Source organism: Leuciscus leuciscus, assembly GCF_965113295.1.
Source record: "Leuciscus leuciscus genome assembly, chromosome: 6".
Lineage (NCBI taxonomy): Eukaryota > Metazoa > Chordata > Actinopteri > Cypriniformes > Leuciscidae > Leuciscus > Leuciscus leuciscus.
In genome coordinates, this window is record NC_138730.1 from 3,277,883 (window position 1) to 3,294,180 (window position 16,298).

General features: G+C 36.8%; 1 protein-coding gene across 2 annotated transcripts in view; it reads left to right on the forward strand.

Moving 5' to 3' along the window:
* LOC309501924 (solute carrier family 22 member 23) overlaps nucleotides 1-16,298 on the forward strand; it is a 55,639-nt gene that overhangs the window by 32,152 nt on the left and 7,189 nt on the right. For both annotated transcript variants that reach the window (XM_082174215.1, XM_082174214.1), the window contains 5 exons: nucleotides 7,590-7,758; nucleotides 8,507-8,634; nucleotides 10,697-10,799; nucleotides 11,546-11,784; nucleotides 15,724-15,756. In XM_082174215.1, the coding sequence (XP_082030341.1) occupies nucleotides 7,590-7,758; nucleotides 8,507-8,634; nucleotides 10,697-10,799; nucleotides 11,546-11,784; nucleotides 15,724-15,756 (672 nt within the window). The remainder of the gene's footprint in view (nucleotides 1-7,589; nucleotides 7,759-8,506; nucleotides 8,635-10,696; nucleotides 10,800-11,545; nucleotides 11,785-15,723; nucleotides 15,757-16,298) is intronic.

Sequence of the window (16,298 nt, forward strand, 5' to 3'; positions counted from 1 at the left end):
CATTCAGTGTCCTGAGATAATGAGCTGGCCTAGATAACAGCGGTATGGTTAGGGTCATCATGGGGTTAGATTAGCTCAGGGAAATAATCGTGTCCGTGCCCTTTGAGGACATCCAGATTTCAAGGCTGGTTGTTGCTGTAGATTAAATCACATGTCATGTCCTTTTAGTGAAAATACATATCAGACACAACACTAGACTTCCATGAAAAATCTAAAAATCCTCCTTGGAAATGAACGGGCCCCTTTTGGAAACATGTCTTGGTTTCTGGTCCCCATTGACTTCCATAGCTTGAAAATAAAAATACTATGGAAGTCAGTGGGGACTAGAACCCGTCTGGTTACACACAGTCTTCAAAATATCTTCTTTTTTTTGCTCAGCAGAAGAAAGAAACTCACAGGTTTTAGAAAGAAACTGGTAACAATCAGCTTCATTAGTTAACATTAGTTAACAACCTTTGTAAACATGAACTAAGAATGAACTCAACATTTACTAATACATTATTCAAATCAAAGGTTGTATGTGTTAGCATTAGTTAATGCACTGTGAACTAACATGAACTAACAATGAACAGCTGGATTTATATTAACTAACATTATCAAAGATGAATAAATACTGTAACAGATGTATTGCTCATTGTTAGTTCATGTTAGTTAATGCATTTACTAATGAACCTTATTTTAAAGTATTAGCAAGATATACTGCTTTCCGAGTCATTTATAAAAACAAACAGATATATAGTAAAATCTACAAATGAAACATGTCCAGTCCAGTTCAAGACTTTGCATTTTGCTTTATTTTCCTTGTTAAAAGTGTTTGTTCTCTTGCTGTTGAATCTTGAGCTCTTCTGTAATCTCAGAGATGTTCTGCATGCTGACCGGAGTAAAGTTCAGCTGTTGTGCTGAGACTGTGTTCCTCAGAGCTGAATCTACAGCTGTTTATCTGTGACCTTTGACCCTCGAGCAGGCCCAGGTGTAACACTGTGTTTTCTACACTATTACTCTCAAACCTTTATGTATGATAGACCCAGAAACACTGTTAAACCATGGTAAATATACTCACAGATGCCACAAACCCATTTGTGTAATAATTTCATGTGTGTAAAATATATTTTAATAGACTGTCCTTTTTTTATTTATATTAGACAACGTTTTTATTCAGAAAATATATTAATGGACATTTTTAAAAAGGTTTCTCCTGGAGTCATTTTTGAATTTCTGACAAATATTAAATTGAAAGATTCCATGTAAATATTATTATTACTGTTGTTACTATTGGTATATATGTCTGAATTTTGTATTATTTTGTATTATTGTTTTTTTTATTATTATTTAAATGCTGTTGATTGCATTCCGTGAATATTGCCATCGCTGCTGATATGGCGTTTAATCGTAAAGAAAGAAAGAAAGAAAGAAAGAAAGAAAGAAACTCACAGATGCCCCCAGCTTCACATTAACATGGCATTGCATTCAAGATATACATTTTATATATCTTCTATATGTCGGTCAGACTTGAATGCAGCTCTAGCCCTGATCTCCACCTGTGTGAGCTGCAGGAGACTCGTCCTATCGTGATCTCTGTGTTATCGTGAACTCGCCCTCATGACACAGAGACACAGAGAGCCAGCGGTCCTGTCGGGAGGGAGTGTATTTGAATATTTGACATAATGGCATGAAGCCATGAGTGACTCATGTGACTCAGGGGAAGGTCATAGTGTCAGCCTCGGGCCAGACAAACAACCCAGATCCCTCACGGCGCCCCCTGCTGGTGGTCCACTGGAGAACAGTGCTCACAGGGGCATTCATACTCATCACAATCAGTCTTCAACAGTTTATTTCAATTAATCTAATATGGATTTAAGTTTTCGGTCAAATTGTAGTTATGAAGTACAAATTAAAAAGTATTTGCAAATATAATTTTAATATAAAATATGCAGACATTTACTGTTATTCGTGTGTGTAATATGTGGAAAATGCAAAACCTTCCTTGTGTAAATGATAGCATATTTTCTAAATGTCATAAAATGTTTGTTTAGCATAATATGATATTTATGTCGGTCATTGTAAGTTTTAAACTTGTCATCCAAACAACATATCAGGTTATAGATCGGGGTATAAAGGAGTGCAGCAGATGTGTGTGTGTGTGTGTGTGTGTGTGTGTGTGATGGGTAGGTTTAGGGGTAGGGTTAGTGTAAGAGGACAGAATATACAATTTGTACAGTATAAAACCATTACGTCTATGGAATGTCCTCATTTAGACAGCTAATTAAGTGTGTGTGTGTGTGTGTGTGTGTGTGTGTGTGTGTGTTCACGAGCAGCTGAGCTGTGGGGTCGTGGGGGATTTGGATCAGATGGTTAAGGAGATCAAGGTTCTCTGTTTCGGGCTTCGCTCCAGGACCTGATAAGCTGCCGTACTGGAGGCTTTTTAAGAAATGAGGCTTGAGGGTTTTTCTGAAAGCAAGAGAACGAGGTTCAGTTCCAGATGAGATGCTGACTCAGGCCCTGTTTACTCCTGGTACTGAGATGCGTTTTGGTCGAGTGGATTCACACCAGCTAATACTCATGTATTAAACCTGCAGCAGATTTCATCCTGAAGTGTGTGTACTAACAAAAGCCAGAACCTACCAAAATTCCCTTTATAAATCCCAGTCAGAGGAAGATTGTGTGCAACCCCGAAATAACCATATATGAGCTTACAACACCTCGTTATACTGTGCATATCCTCATCTGCATATCATTTGCATATGCATATTCATCCACATGATATATAACAGTACAAGACATTAGGAAAAATATGAGATATGGACTATGAGCCGTCACATTACATTACTAAAAATAATTTAGTATCATTGCCTTGTTTTAGAATAAATAAATTAAAATAGTATAAAATACATGTCAGAGAAAGTTATTCTCAATCTTTTCCTCAGGCCAAATAATAGGCTATTTTTAATATCTTCAAGCAAATACATTTTTTGCTATTTTTGCCTGTAAGGTAAACATATTTTAGGAGGTTTATATATTTTTAATGGAAACTTGTCTGACTCAACATGGCACTGATAAAAACATTTTTTAAAATAAAGCATTCATATCTTACTGGTTTCTTCCAATTCTATAGAATGAGGCGTTTATATAGCGCTTTCATATGTTCTACTGTACACCAAAGCACAATCATATCAGGGAATCTCTCCTCAACATTGTTTTCTTCCAATTCTATCCTTCAAAAGCAATGGAACATACAATTTTATTTAACAAAAGCAAAAAAGCAATACAAAAGCAATTTTCCTAATATTGGGAAGAGCACGAAAGGGGTTATCATTAGGCTACTGTCTGTCTGTGCACAACACTAACACACACACACACATGCAGGCAGCAGAGGTTGTACAGTGGTGTGTGTGTGTGTGTGTGTGTGTGTGTGTGTGTGTGTGTGTGTGTGTGTGTGTGTGTGTGTGTGTGTGTGTGTGTGTGTGTTCAATTTACATATGAACACACAGAGAGCTTCAGCTTTAGTTTCTGCTCTGACAGTCTCAAGACCAGCCGAACGCTGTGAGTGTGTGTGTGTGTGTGTTAGAGATCAGAAATGGAGAGAGAACATTGTGTTTGGTATGTTTTTCCTTTTCAACTCAAACTTGGGTCTTCAGCCGACAGTTTAAACCCTGTCAGGCTCGAGCTCTTCCCATAATGTTCACTCATTAGATCAGTAGACGGAGAGACAGTCTTTAGTGGCTGTTGAACACACTCGATCACATGAGCGTTTACACTACGAAAGCAATCCGGTCGAACGTGTTTTCAGCTAGATCTGGAAGAGGTGGAAACTGGACAAGCTCAAAACCTCTTAGACCCCGTTTACACCTGTATTTAGCCTCGTCCACCTGTGATCCGATCAACCAAACGCATCTTTACAGCAGCTGTAAACAGGGCTTTAGCAGGCGCCTCAGTATGAAGAGAACGAGAGAACGAAGCAGATTACTAGAGTTTTGAACAGAACACTACAGTTTCTTAACCCTGTTCTAAACCTCACTTTTAACCCCAGGTAAAGGAGCGTCTCACACTTGTGATATAGAAGCAGATATGCTACAGTTTTTAGTATAGTACAGGGCTATGAAACCCTGCTTTTGCTCTGCTAACCCCGCATTGGGGTGCCAAACGAACTTATATTAAGCATATCATTTATTTTTTACCATTTTATGATCATTTTCTTTTTCCAATAATTTTTTACAGTGCAATGCATGATTTAGTAATCTGTACTGTCAGTTCATAAGCAACAATTTCATGAAAGTATACCCTCAATAATATATTGTACTAATATATTATATTCATAATCATACTCACTTTTCTGCAATCCATAAGCAGTACTCGCAATTTAGTAAATTTCTAAATGTCTGCATTGTCTACTTGTTTCATCAGAATTCTCCCTTCACTCTCAATAAAACTGCAGTTTTGTGGGAAGAGTTTTAGATGTTTATAAATTAGGGTAGATAGTTATTTAACGGTGTTCATCAATCTGACAGATATTGGGATACTGGGAATAGAGATGACCATAACAGGTTTTACAGGTGGTTCCACACTGAAAGTTGTAGTGAAAGCATTCACTCGTGCACATAATCTTCTTATCAAATTTGCAAAACTGCAAGCACATTATCTGCTTTACACTCAGTCTGGAATTGCACCACAAACTCTTTAAAACACTAAGCACAGTTACGTACATTAGACACATTATTCAGAAATTACAGTTTTGTCTTGAAAGCACGATTCATTGACTCAAGGCCAAAGTATACCTCACTTTTTATGTGTACGCGATGGTCAGCGTACAGTACGCGTCGTTTTTTTTTTCATGTGTGCCCTCCCAAGTCTATCACCTGACAGATACGGTATATACAGTATTTGTACACATTTGTATGAGTCGTATGAGAGAAGAGATAAAATAGTTTAAATGAAGTGTTTGCATGTGCAAGAGATTCCCAGTTGTCAAAAACTGCTATGACACTAACATTTCAACTCATCCACAGTAACTAAAGCTCTCTGTATAAGCCTCTGATATGCAGACTAATGCAGGTATTATAGAGAGCGACTGAATTACCCGACTGTGTGCGTCTCTCAGCTGTGTTCGGCAGATGTAAGTTTAACTGCTTCAAAAACAGTGACGTTACACATCCATACTCCAAAATGTCACGTAGCTTTTCATTATAGAAATGAAGGTGACTTGACGTGTATGTGTGTGTGTTTGTATGAAAGAGAGAGCAGAAGAAATAGATCGTGCTTTGCTGTCCAAAGATATAAAAAATAATTTCATGGGGAAAGCATGGATATAGTTTGTCATTTTTTTCCCTATTCTTTGTTATTTCTATTTGCTTGGTCGGTGTCGTGGGTTTTGGTGAAGTGATATGAAACTGAAAATGTGTCAGCCAATCAGAATCAAGCATTCAATAACCCCGTTGTATAATTCTGAAATATGGGCACACTGTGTTAAATGTACTCTTGTTAAAATATATCATGTAGCATATCTTTTTTAAATATTATTTCAAATTTTTTCTTTAAAAATGTCCTTGTGCTAACTTTCTTTAAAATATGACAATTTGGTTGATATTTTGTGACTAATGCAATGCTATTTTTAAGTGTGGTGTAAGTGTATGACATTATGGTCTGGTTTCACAGGCAGGGCTTAGATTAAGCCAGGATTAAACCAGGATTAGGCCTTATAGGACATTAAATAGCTTCTTAAGCGTGTTCATCTCGAGACAAAACAATGAAAATTGTATCCCTTAAAACTCATATTTGATCACCAAAATTACATATTTAAACGTTATCTTGAAAAAAATTCTTCATGCCTTAAATTATCTTGAATGTAACTCGACACCCTTGCCTCATTTAGTATGCGTGGTTCTATGAATATGCAAATGAGCCCCGCCTCCACTCACTCACTCAGCTCAGAGATCCACTGGTTGACGATCACACGTTGATCTGATTGGTTACAAGGTAGTCGACTTATGAATTTACACATGGTTTGTCTTAAAGCATATTAAAAACATCACATAGACATATAAACAACATTAAAAGCTGGATTTACACCACAGGGGGACTTTAAGATATGCTTTCAGTTAAAACGGCTCAAACATGCATTTTAGTCTGGGACTAGACTCAAGCCTTGAGGGTTAGTGTCCTGCTGGGGTTGCATTACACAAACTTGACTTAATATTTGAAAAAGTTATATATACTAAGTGAAATTACAATGGTCACTGAACTGATAGGATACTATCTTGAGTTAGGAGGATGTTGTAGTAATCCAATGATCTACAGTTTATCTGAGAAAGAAAGTGGTTTGCCTGTGAACATCGTGAACACTATTTCAGCTCGAGCTCTTGTGAGCACAGAGAATCCTTTGGTTGCTCCTCATTGAAATTCCAGGCTCTTCTGAGGGATTGTGCAGTCACTGTGTTGCAGTATTTTCTGAAAAAGCTGTTGGCCCATGTCAGGGGCTGATGTATGTTTGGTGAGTTTGCCATCATTTGATATTGCAGTATTGGTCTGTCACTGAAGACCAGCCCTGTTGTCTGCCGTGTGCTTCTGCACTATGAATGCTAATGAGCATTTGAGATCACTGTACACAGATGACAGGGCAGAAGCCTTTGAATCGGGCTCATGCAAGAATTACAGTGTTTTAAAAGTCCCATAACTAGGGATGCACCAATATGAACATTTTGGCCGATACCGATAACCGATAATTCTTTATATTTGAAAGCCGATAACCGATATATTGGCCCAGATATATTGATCCAGGCGGAGTCACACACTAGATTCCACTGTTGGGACAGAAAGATGGGATAGAAGGATTATTATTCAAAACATTTCAACCTTTTCTGTCACCATAGGAAGAAACAATTATTAAAATGTGCCATTACTGTTAATAATTTGGTGGCTCCAATTCGCTTTTCTAAATCACCATTTTTTTTTTAGGGATGCACCGATATGAACATATTGGCCGATACCGATAACTCTTTATTTTTGAAAACCGATAACCGATATATTGGCCGATAAATCTAAATTCAAATTTGTATACAGTTTTTGAGAGCCTGAAAATCAAAAGTCTCACCATTAAAAGCCATGTCCCAAACACACAATTATAATGTTCTCATAATAATTATATGTAGCCGATATGACAGACTTGCGCTGCACATGTTGCACTTAAATGTATTTTCTGCTTTTGAAGTGATTCAAATCATATTTCAAGCAATTCAAACCCATCATGGCGAATAGTGCGCATCTAAAGGAAAGAATCATTCATCGGCTTTAATGTATTTGCCAATTTTTTTTATTGGGCCGATATTGATAACATTACAAATGAACATATATCGGCCGATACCGATATGGTGGCAGATATATCGTGCATCCCTAACCATAAGTGAATAAAACTCTCTGAAACAGTGTTTTTGAACCTTTTACAGAAAAAGCTTGCAAGTCAATGTGGCTTAAACGTTCTTTAGAAGCTTAAATACAGTCATGTTATGTTGAAATGATATTTGCAATGTGCCTCAAGTCGTTTTAAACTGGCTTTAGTTTGAGTTGTGGTGATGTGATGGTGTGTTTTTGGTCTGCAGGGATTGAGCTGTGTTTGCCGGGTTGGCGTTTCTCCATGACCATGGTGGCGAACTTCATGGTGTTGGCGGGTCAGCTGCTCATGCCAGGACTGGCCGCCCTCTGTCGGGATTGGCAGATTTTACAAGTCGTTATAATCTGCCCCCTCTTACTCATGCTGTCCTACATCTGGTGAGTGCCACTGCCATTCTTACAACCAACATCTCACTGTTTGTTTTAATTGTGTTTGAGTTTACAATGAAAGTTTAGAGCAATACTGCAGCAACTGAAGCGAGCAGCAAACACATCAGTGCACTGCTGTTTCCACACTTCATTAAGCAGCTCTATCGTTTTCCAATACGTTTCAAAAGAAAAGATTCTTAAGAACCAAATTAGCACATTAGAAGGATTATATAACACAGTGTTCCTTTAGTAGTCTGGAGGAATGACTGCTGAAAACGGGGCTTTGCTTCACAGTTAAAAGCCTAAAAATAAAGTACTCATTTTTTCACGCACAAGAAGCACGATAAAACATTTTAGCAATGTGTAAACATGATGTAAACACTGAAACATGATTATGACTGGAGACTCATCTCATACTGTATAGAATACCATTTCTTTTACTTTTACATTGAATTAATTGGGATACATTAGTTAAGACATTGTGAACTAACATTAACAAACAATGAGCAATTCGATTTTTTTACTAACGTAAACAATGACTAATAACTGCTTTAAATATTTTGCTCATTGTTTGTTCATGTTAGTTAATGTTAACAAATGAGACCTTATTGTAAAGTGTAACCAGAGACGATATTTATCATCATATGACACATGGAACCACTTGTGTTTAGTGTTTAGTCTAGATTAGATTAGGTTAGTGCCTGTAGTTTAATATATTGTGATCATAATATAGTAAAGTATATCCTTCATGCTCCAGGATTTTCCCAGAATCTGTGCGCTGGCTGCTTGCGACTCAGCAGTACAGCCGCTCCAAATGGATCGTGGAGCGCGTCGCCAAGAAGAACGGCATCGATCTAGAGCATGATGCCAATGAACTCATGACAGGTACACAACCAATGACAATACAGATGATGTGCTGTGTTTATAATGTGCAAAATATATTCAATAACTAGCTATAATGAAGCTATAATATAATAGCCACCTGTTTCAAGCTAAGATATACATTTGAACTAAGCAAGATATGAAGAAAATAGTGCAAAATATAACCATACTTAGAACTGAACTAAATTGGAAAAATTGGAAAATCACTGAAAGCAAGCCTGTCACTAGTACACTGTCCACATTCTGCTATTAACAAGTCAAAAAACTCGCTGTTAGCATAGAAACAATCAACCGATAGTGGATTTTACCGATAACTAGGTTGGACCATGCTGGCCGATAACCGATTAATCGACCGATTGTGGATTTGACAGATAACGATAACTAGATTGGACCACGCTGGCCGATAACTAGGTTGTTGACCTAATATTTCATTTTAATACACTATTTTCAAATATTTTACTCTCAAAGAAAGATAAAAAGGTAGAATAAAGCAATGATTGCTTGTATTAAACGGTTATAGTAATTCTAATACTGTATAAAGTAATACTGATGTAATGAGGTCACAGGTGTATGTTTGCAGAGTAATTTACAACAACTTCAAACGTGGCTCAACCAATCAGAATCAAGGACCAGAACTTTTTCCGTTTCCGTTTTATAAAGACCATTTTATGTCTTATGTTCCCGAATGTTTTGCAATAAACAGCTGTTATTCTATACATAATTTTGGGAGGGTAAAAACTTACAGAGGAGCATTGAGGGAATGAAGACTTTGCTGATGAAAAGGCATTACTGTATGAGATCACGGCTCAGAACCATGTTTATGAATGCATGGCTAAGTTTGTGTAAAGCTTAATCCCACCAGTTAGTATCTTTATGTTGGCTTGACAAATGAATGCGGCCCAAAGTGTTCTAGCTATGACCAAACTCGGCTCGACCGTTTCAGAATGCATTTAAATGTCCTGAAGAAAAGATTCACCATTATTTATTCACCTTGTTCGAAACCGGAATGGCTTTCTTCTGTGGAACACAAAACCGGTTTGGCTAACAGGACTTCTATCCGGTTTCTGCATTATACCAGACCTCAGTCTCCGTCAGACAGGCGTCTGCGCAGGTGAAAGTGGCTTGCACAATATAAAGTCAACATTGCAAGTTGTGTTTGTGCTTTGGCTGCTGACAGTGTAAACACTCGAGAAGCCATGTGACCACCAAAACACAGCATTACATCACAACATATCCTATTTACTGCCTTAATGCATGTTCATGGTCATATCGCTTCTGTTTCATGTCTACTTTAAGACATTAGAGCACTCAGATGTCCTGTGAGATACTGTATTTGAGTGGAGTTCGTGTTATTCTGAGAAATGTCGCTGTTTTACTGCATATGATTTCTCAAGTCCAGTCAAATTTATTTGTATCGCACTTTTCACACATTGTTTCAAAGCAGCTTTATAGAAAATCAATCTTCATGTCTAATAATTGCATTTAGCAGATTAGAGCTGGGGGATATAGTTTATATTTTGCGACAGTATAAGCAATAAAGAGTTATGCTATATATAACCTTGCGTAAGTATACTGATGTATGCGGATAAAATTGGACATACTTTACTTCTATATCCAGATTTAAATACGCCGTTATTATAGTTTACATTTTGCAATGAAATAAATCAGGGAGTTGAGATTTTCTCTATCGTATTTTGCTGTGGATAAAGTTGGATATAATATATATCCAACTTTATATATACAGTAGAGCTGTGCAATAATACATGATGTCTTTGCACACACACACACACACACAGTGATATATGTTGTTCAGCCTAAGTGTGTTTGATTGATGCATTTATGATCATCTTTCATGATATGATGTATTATGCACTGCTAAAATCTTTCTCCTCCAGAATGTGAAGTCTCAGTATAAACCCGTTTGTTCAGTCATCCAGTGGCAGGAATACCAACCGTGAAGTGATTTAATGTATATGTGATTTAATGTACATGTGATATAAATGTATATGTGATTGGAGCATTCGAAGATTTTGAACAAATGTTGTCTTTTCTACATTGGTTTCAGAGCTAAACCAAGCCCTGCCGAAGCAATCCAAGAAGACCTGCATTGTGAAGATGGTTGGCACAAGGAACCTGTGGAAGAATATAGTCGTGCTCTGCGTCAACTCGTAAATTCAGTTTTATTATGCACCAATCTGTGTCCATTTACACATCTAGTCTAGTGTGAAATATGATGGCTGTTAATTATTAAAAACATTCTGCCGCTATTGAAGAGCTAGTTCACCCAAAATAAAAATCCTGTAATTTACTGTAATCCTCGTGTCGTTCCAAACCCGCTCATCTTCAGAACACAAATCAAGATATTTTTGATGAAATCTGAGAAGTTTCTGTTCCTCCGTTGACGGTCCAGGACAGGTAACCAAGACTTAGAAGATCCAAAAACGTCATAAAGCTGCTGTAAAAATTAATGCATATGAATCAAGTGGTTTAATTCAAGTCTTCTGAAGAGATCCGATCACTTTATATGATTAACATTTAATTTAGGATTTTATTCACATATAAACAAATATACTGTACACATTCGGCACACACATCTGAGCTTCTGTGTTTACTATATGTGACATGCTCTATGTATGCGTGTCGATTAGTGTTTGTATGTAAATAAAAGCCTAAATTAAATCTGTTCATCAGGTCTGTTCTTCACAAGACTTGGATTAAATTACACAGCTTGATTATTAAGCCTCTTTGGATCTTCAGAGTTACCTGGAAGGGACAGAACCTCTCAGATTTCATTAAAAGTATATTCATTTGTGTTTGGAAGATGAACGGAAGTCTTACAGGTTTGGAAGGATGTGAGTGTGAGTAATGATGACAGAACTAACCCATTAACCCTCTGTGTCTCTCCCGCTCTCAGACTGACGGGTTATGGCATACACCACTGCTTTGCACGCAGCATGATGGACCAGGACTTCCCAAACCAGACGAGCATGTTTCATAACTTCTATGCCCACTACTACATCATGGCGGGCATCGCAGTGGCTTCATGCGTGTCCCTTTGCCCTGCGGTGGGCGTGATGGGCCGGCGGGGAGGACTCCTCATGTTCATGATCATCACAGCCCTGGCATCTCTCCTTCAGCTGGGCCTGCTAAACCGTGAGAGAACACACACACACACACACTGCAATCACTGCCCGCAACATCAACCCAATCATACAGACACACCGTCATGGGGAACAGTGACTACATTTACATGCACATACAGAAAGCAACGCTCTGAGCCTTCATGTAAACACAAACCAAACGCCATTTTCCTTATGCCATTGAAGAGATTAAAGGGATAGTTCAAATAAAAATGACCTCATGTTTTACTCATCCTCAAGTCATCCTAGGTGTATATGACTTTCTTCTTTCAGACGAATACAATCAGAGTTATATTAAAAAATGTCCTGGCTCTTCCAAGCTTTATAATTGCATTGAATGGCTGTTTTTGATTTGAAGTCCATAAAAGTGCATCTGTCCATCATAAAAGTGCATCTATCATCATAAAAGTGCATCTATCCATCATAAAAGTGCATCTATCCATCATAAAAGTGCATCTATCATCATAAAAGTGCATCTATCCATCATAAAAGTGCATCTGTCCATCATAAAAGTGCATCTATCCATCATAAAAGTGCATCTATCCATCATAAAAGTGCATCTATCCATCATAAAAGTGCATCTATCATCATAAAAGTGCATCTATCCATCATAAAAGTGCATCTATCCATCATAAAAGTGCATCTATCATCATAAAAGTGCATCTATCCATCATAAAAGTGCATCTGTCCATCATAAAAGTGCATCTATCCATCATAAAAGTGCATCCATCCATCATAAAAGTGCATCTATCCATCATAAAAGTGCATCTATCATCATAAAAGTGCATCTATCCATCATAAAAGTGCATCTATCCATCATAAAAGTGCATCTATCATCATAAAAGTGCATCTATCCATCATAAAAGTGCATCTGTCCATCATAAAAGTGCATCTATCCATCATAAAAGTGCATCTATCCATCATAAAAGTGCATCTATCCATCATAAAAGTGCATCTATCCATCATAAAAGTGCATCTATCATCATAAAAGTGCATCTATCCATCATAAAAGTGCATCTGTCCATCATAAAAGTGCATCTATCCATCATAAAAGTGCATCTATCCATCATAAAAGTGCATCTATCCATCATAAAAGTGCATCTATCATCATAAAAGTGCATCTATCCATCATAAAAGTGCATCTATCCATCATAAAAGTGCATCTATCATCATAAAAGTGCATCTATCCATCATAAAAGTGCATCTGTCCATCATAAAAGTGCATCTATCCATCATAAAAGTGCATCCATCCATCATAAAAGTGCATCTATCCATCATAAAAGTGCATCTATCATCATAAAAGTGCATCTATCCATCATAAAAGTGCATCTATCCATCATAAAAGTGCATCTATCATCATAAAAGTGCATCTATCCATCATAAAAGTGCATCTGTCCATCATAAAAGTGCATCTATCCATCATAAAAGTGCATCTATCCATCATAAAAGTGCATCTATCCATCATAAAAGTGCATCTATCCATCATAAAAGTGCATCTGTCCATCATAAAAGTGCATCCATCCATCATAAAAGTGCATCCATCCATCATAAAAGTGCATCTATCCATCATAAAAGTGCATCCATCCATCATAAAAGTGCATCTATCCATCATAAAAGTGCATCTATCCATCATAAAAGTGCATCCATCCATCATAAAAGTGCCTCTATCCATCATTAAAGTGCATCTGTCCATCATAAAAGTGCATCTATCCATCATAAAAGTGCATCTATCCATCATAAAAGTGCATCTATCCATCATAAAAGTGCATCTATCATCATAAAAGTGCATCTATCCATCATAAAAGTGCATCTGTCCATCATAAAAGTGCATCTATCCATCATAAAAGTGCATCTATCCATCATAAAAGTGCATCTATCCATCATAAAAGTGCATCTATCCATCATAAAAGTGCATCTGTCCATCATAAAAGTGCATCCATCCATCATAAAAGTGCATCTATCCATCATAAAAGTGCATCTATCCATCATAAAAGTGCCTCTATCCATCATAAAAGTGCATCTGTCCATCATAAAAGTGCATCTATCCATCATAAAAGTGCATCTATCCATCATAAAAGTGCATCTATCCATCATAAAAGTGCATCTATCCATCATAAAAGTGCATCTATCCATCATAAAAGTGCATCTATCCATCATAAAAGTGCATCTATCCATCATAAAAGTGCATCTGTCCATCATAAAAGTGCCTCTATCCATCATAAAAGTGCATCTGTCCATCATTAAAGTGCATCTATCCATCATAAAAGTGCATCTATCCATCATAAAAGTGCATCTATCCATCATAAAAGTGCATCTATCATCATAAAAGTGCATCTATCCATCATAAAAGTGCATCTGTCCATCATAAAAGTGCATCTATCCATCATAAAAGTGCATCTATCCATCATAAAAGTGCATCTATCCATCATAAAAGTGCATCTATCATCATAAAAGTGCATCTATCCATCATAAAAGTGCATCTGTCCATCATAAAAGTGCATCTATCCATCATAAAAGTGCATCTGTCCATCATAAAAGTGCATCTATCCATCATAAAAGTGCATCCATCCATCATAAAAGTGCATCCATCCATCATAAAAGTGCATCCGTCCATCATAAAAGTGCATCCATCCATCATAAAAGTGCATCTGTCCATCATAAAAGTGCATCTATCCATCATAAAAGTGCATCCATCCATCATAAAAGTGCATCCGTCCATCATAAAAGTGCATCTATCCATCATAAAAGTGCATCCATCCATCATAAAAGTGCATCCATCCATCATAAAAGTGCATCTATCCATCATAAAAGTGCATCCATCCATCATAAAAGTGCATCCATCCATCATAAAAGTGCATCTATCCATCATAAAAGTGCATCCGTCCATCATAAAAGTGCATCCATCCATCATAAAAGTGCATCCATCCATCATAAAAGTGCATCTGTCCATCATAAAAGTGCATCTATCCATCATAAAAGTGCATCCATCCATCATAAAAGTGCATCCGTCCATCATAAAAGTGCATCTATCCATCATAAAAGTGCATCCATCCATCATAAAAGTGCATCCATCCATCATAAAAGTGCATCTATCCATCATAAAAGTGCATCCATCCATCATAAAAGTGCATCCATCCATCATAAAAGTGCATCTGTCCATCATAAAAGTGCATCTATCATCATAAAAGTGCATCTATCCATCATAAAAGTGCATCTATCCATCATAAAAGTGCATCCATCCATCATAAAAGTGCATCCATCCATCATAAAAGTGCATCTATCCATCATAAAAGTGCATCTATCCATCATAAAAGTGCATCTATCCATCATAAAAGTGCATCCATCCATCATAAAAGTGCATCTATCCATCATAAAAGTGCATATATCCATCATAAAAATGCACTTTTATGATGGATAGATGCACTTTTATGGACTTTAAAACAGAAACAGCTAATCACTGCCATTATAAAGCTTGGAAGAGCCAGGACATTTTTTATATATATCTCAGATTGTATTCGTCTGAAAGAAGAAAGTCATATACACCTAGGATGGCTTCAAGGTGAGTAAATCATGGGCTACTTTTCATTTTTGGGTGAACTATCCCTTTAAGAGGGTTTCTGAGGCCTTGTATAAGCTTGTTCTTACAGATTGTGCATGTGTGTTGAAAGCACCAACAACTAAAGTAACGGAGCTTTAGCCGCTTAGTGGTGGATCCGTATGTACAGGATAAGCAGGTTAAGAGTGCATCATTAACACACACGTCTATTACTGGCTTTCTGCTGTGCATGTAAACATATCACAAGCTCAAAACAAAAGCATACTACATTTTACAAGCACAAATGCATATCTTTAATGTGTGTATACTTTCATTACTAGCCATGAGCTGCGAACCACTTAGTTTGACATTTGCTGTTCTTGTTTATCCCCTGCATGTGCTCCGTCCATGATGAAGTGTTTGGGAAGTACAGTGTTCAGCTGAATATTGGTAAAGTATACATTTTACATGATTTGTCATGATATCACCTATGCCACTTTAATATGTGGGGCAAGATAATAATAAAATAATGATTTTATTTTTTTCATTAGAATTGAACATTTTCTTTAAATATCTTCTACTTTAAAACAATAATGCTAAATGTTAAATAACAGAAAAGGTCCTTTATTTAATTTTTTTCAGAGGTACTTTGTGTACAGATTTATGTCAGGACAATTATACACAACCTCAAAAAAATCCAACATCATCTTTAAACGGCTTTTAAAAACATGTTATTTTGGTGTGTGTGTAAACATAGTCCATTTACCACAGTCTGGAAGATATTTCCAGGTATGTTTTGTCTCAGCCGGTGTCAAAAAGCTTGAGTAAATCAGCCAAAGCAGTGTAGAGGCATGATTAAAGTTCTCCAGAACACACTTATTGATAAAAAAAAAAGGCAAGAAAGTGTTTTTTAAAATGTACCTAATTGTAGCAGAAAGCACTTTAGGAGAATGTGAGGCTGAAAAAGAACTAAAGCTGAACCTTAATTTGAC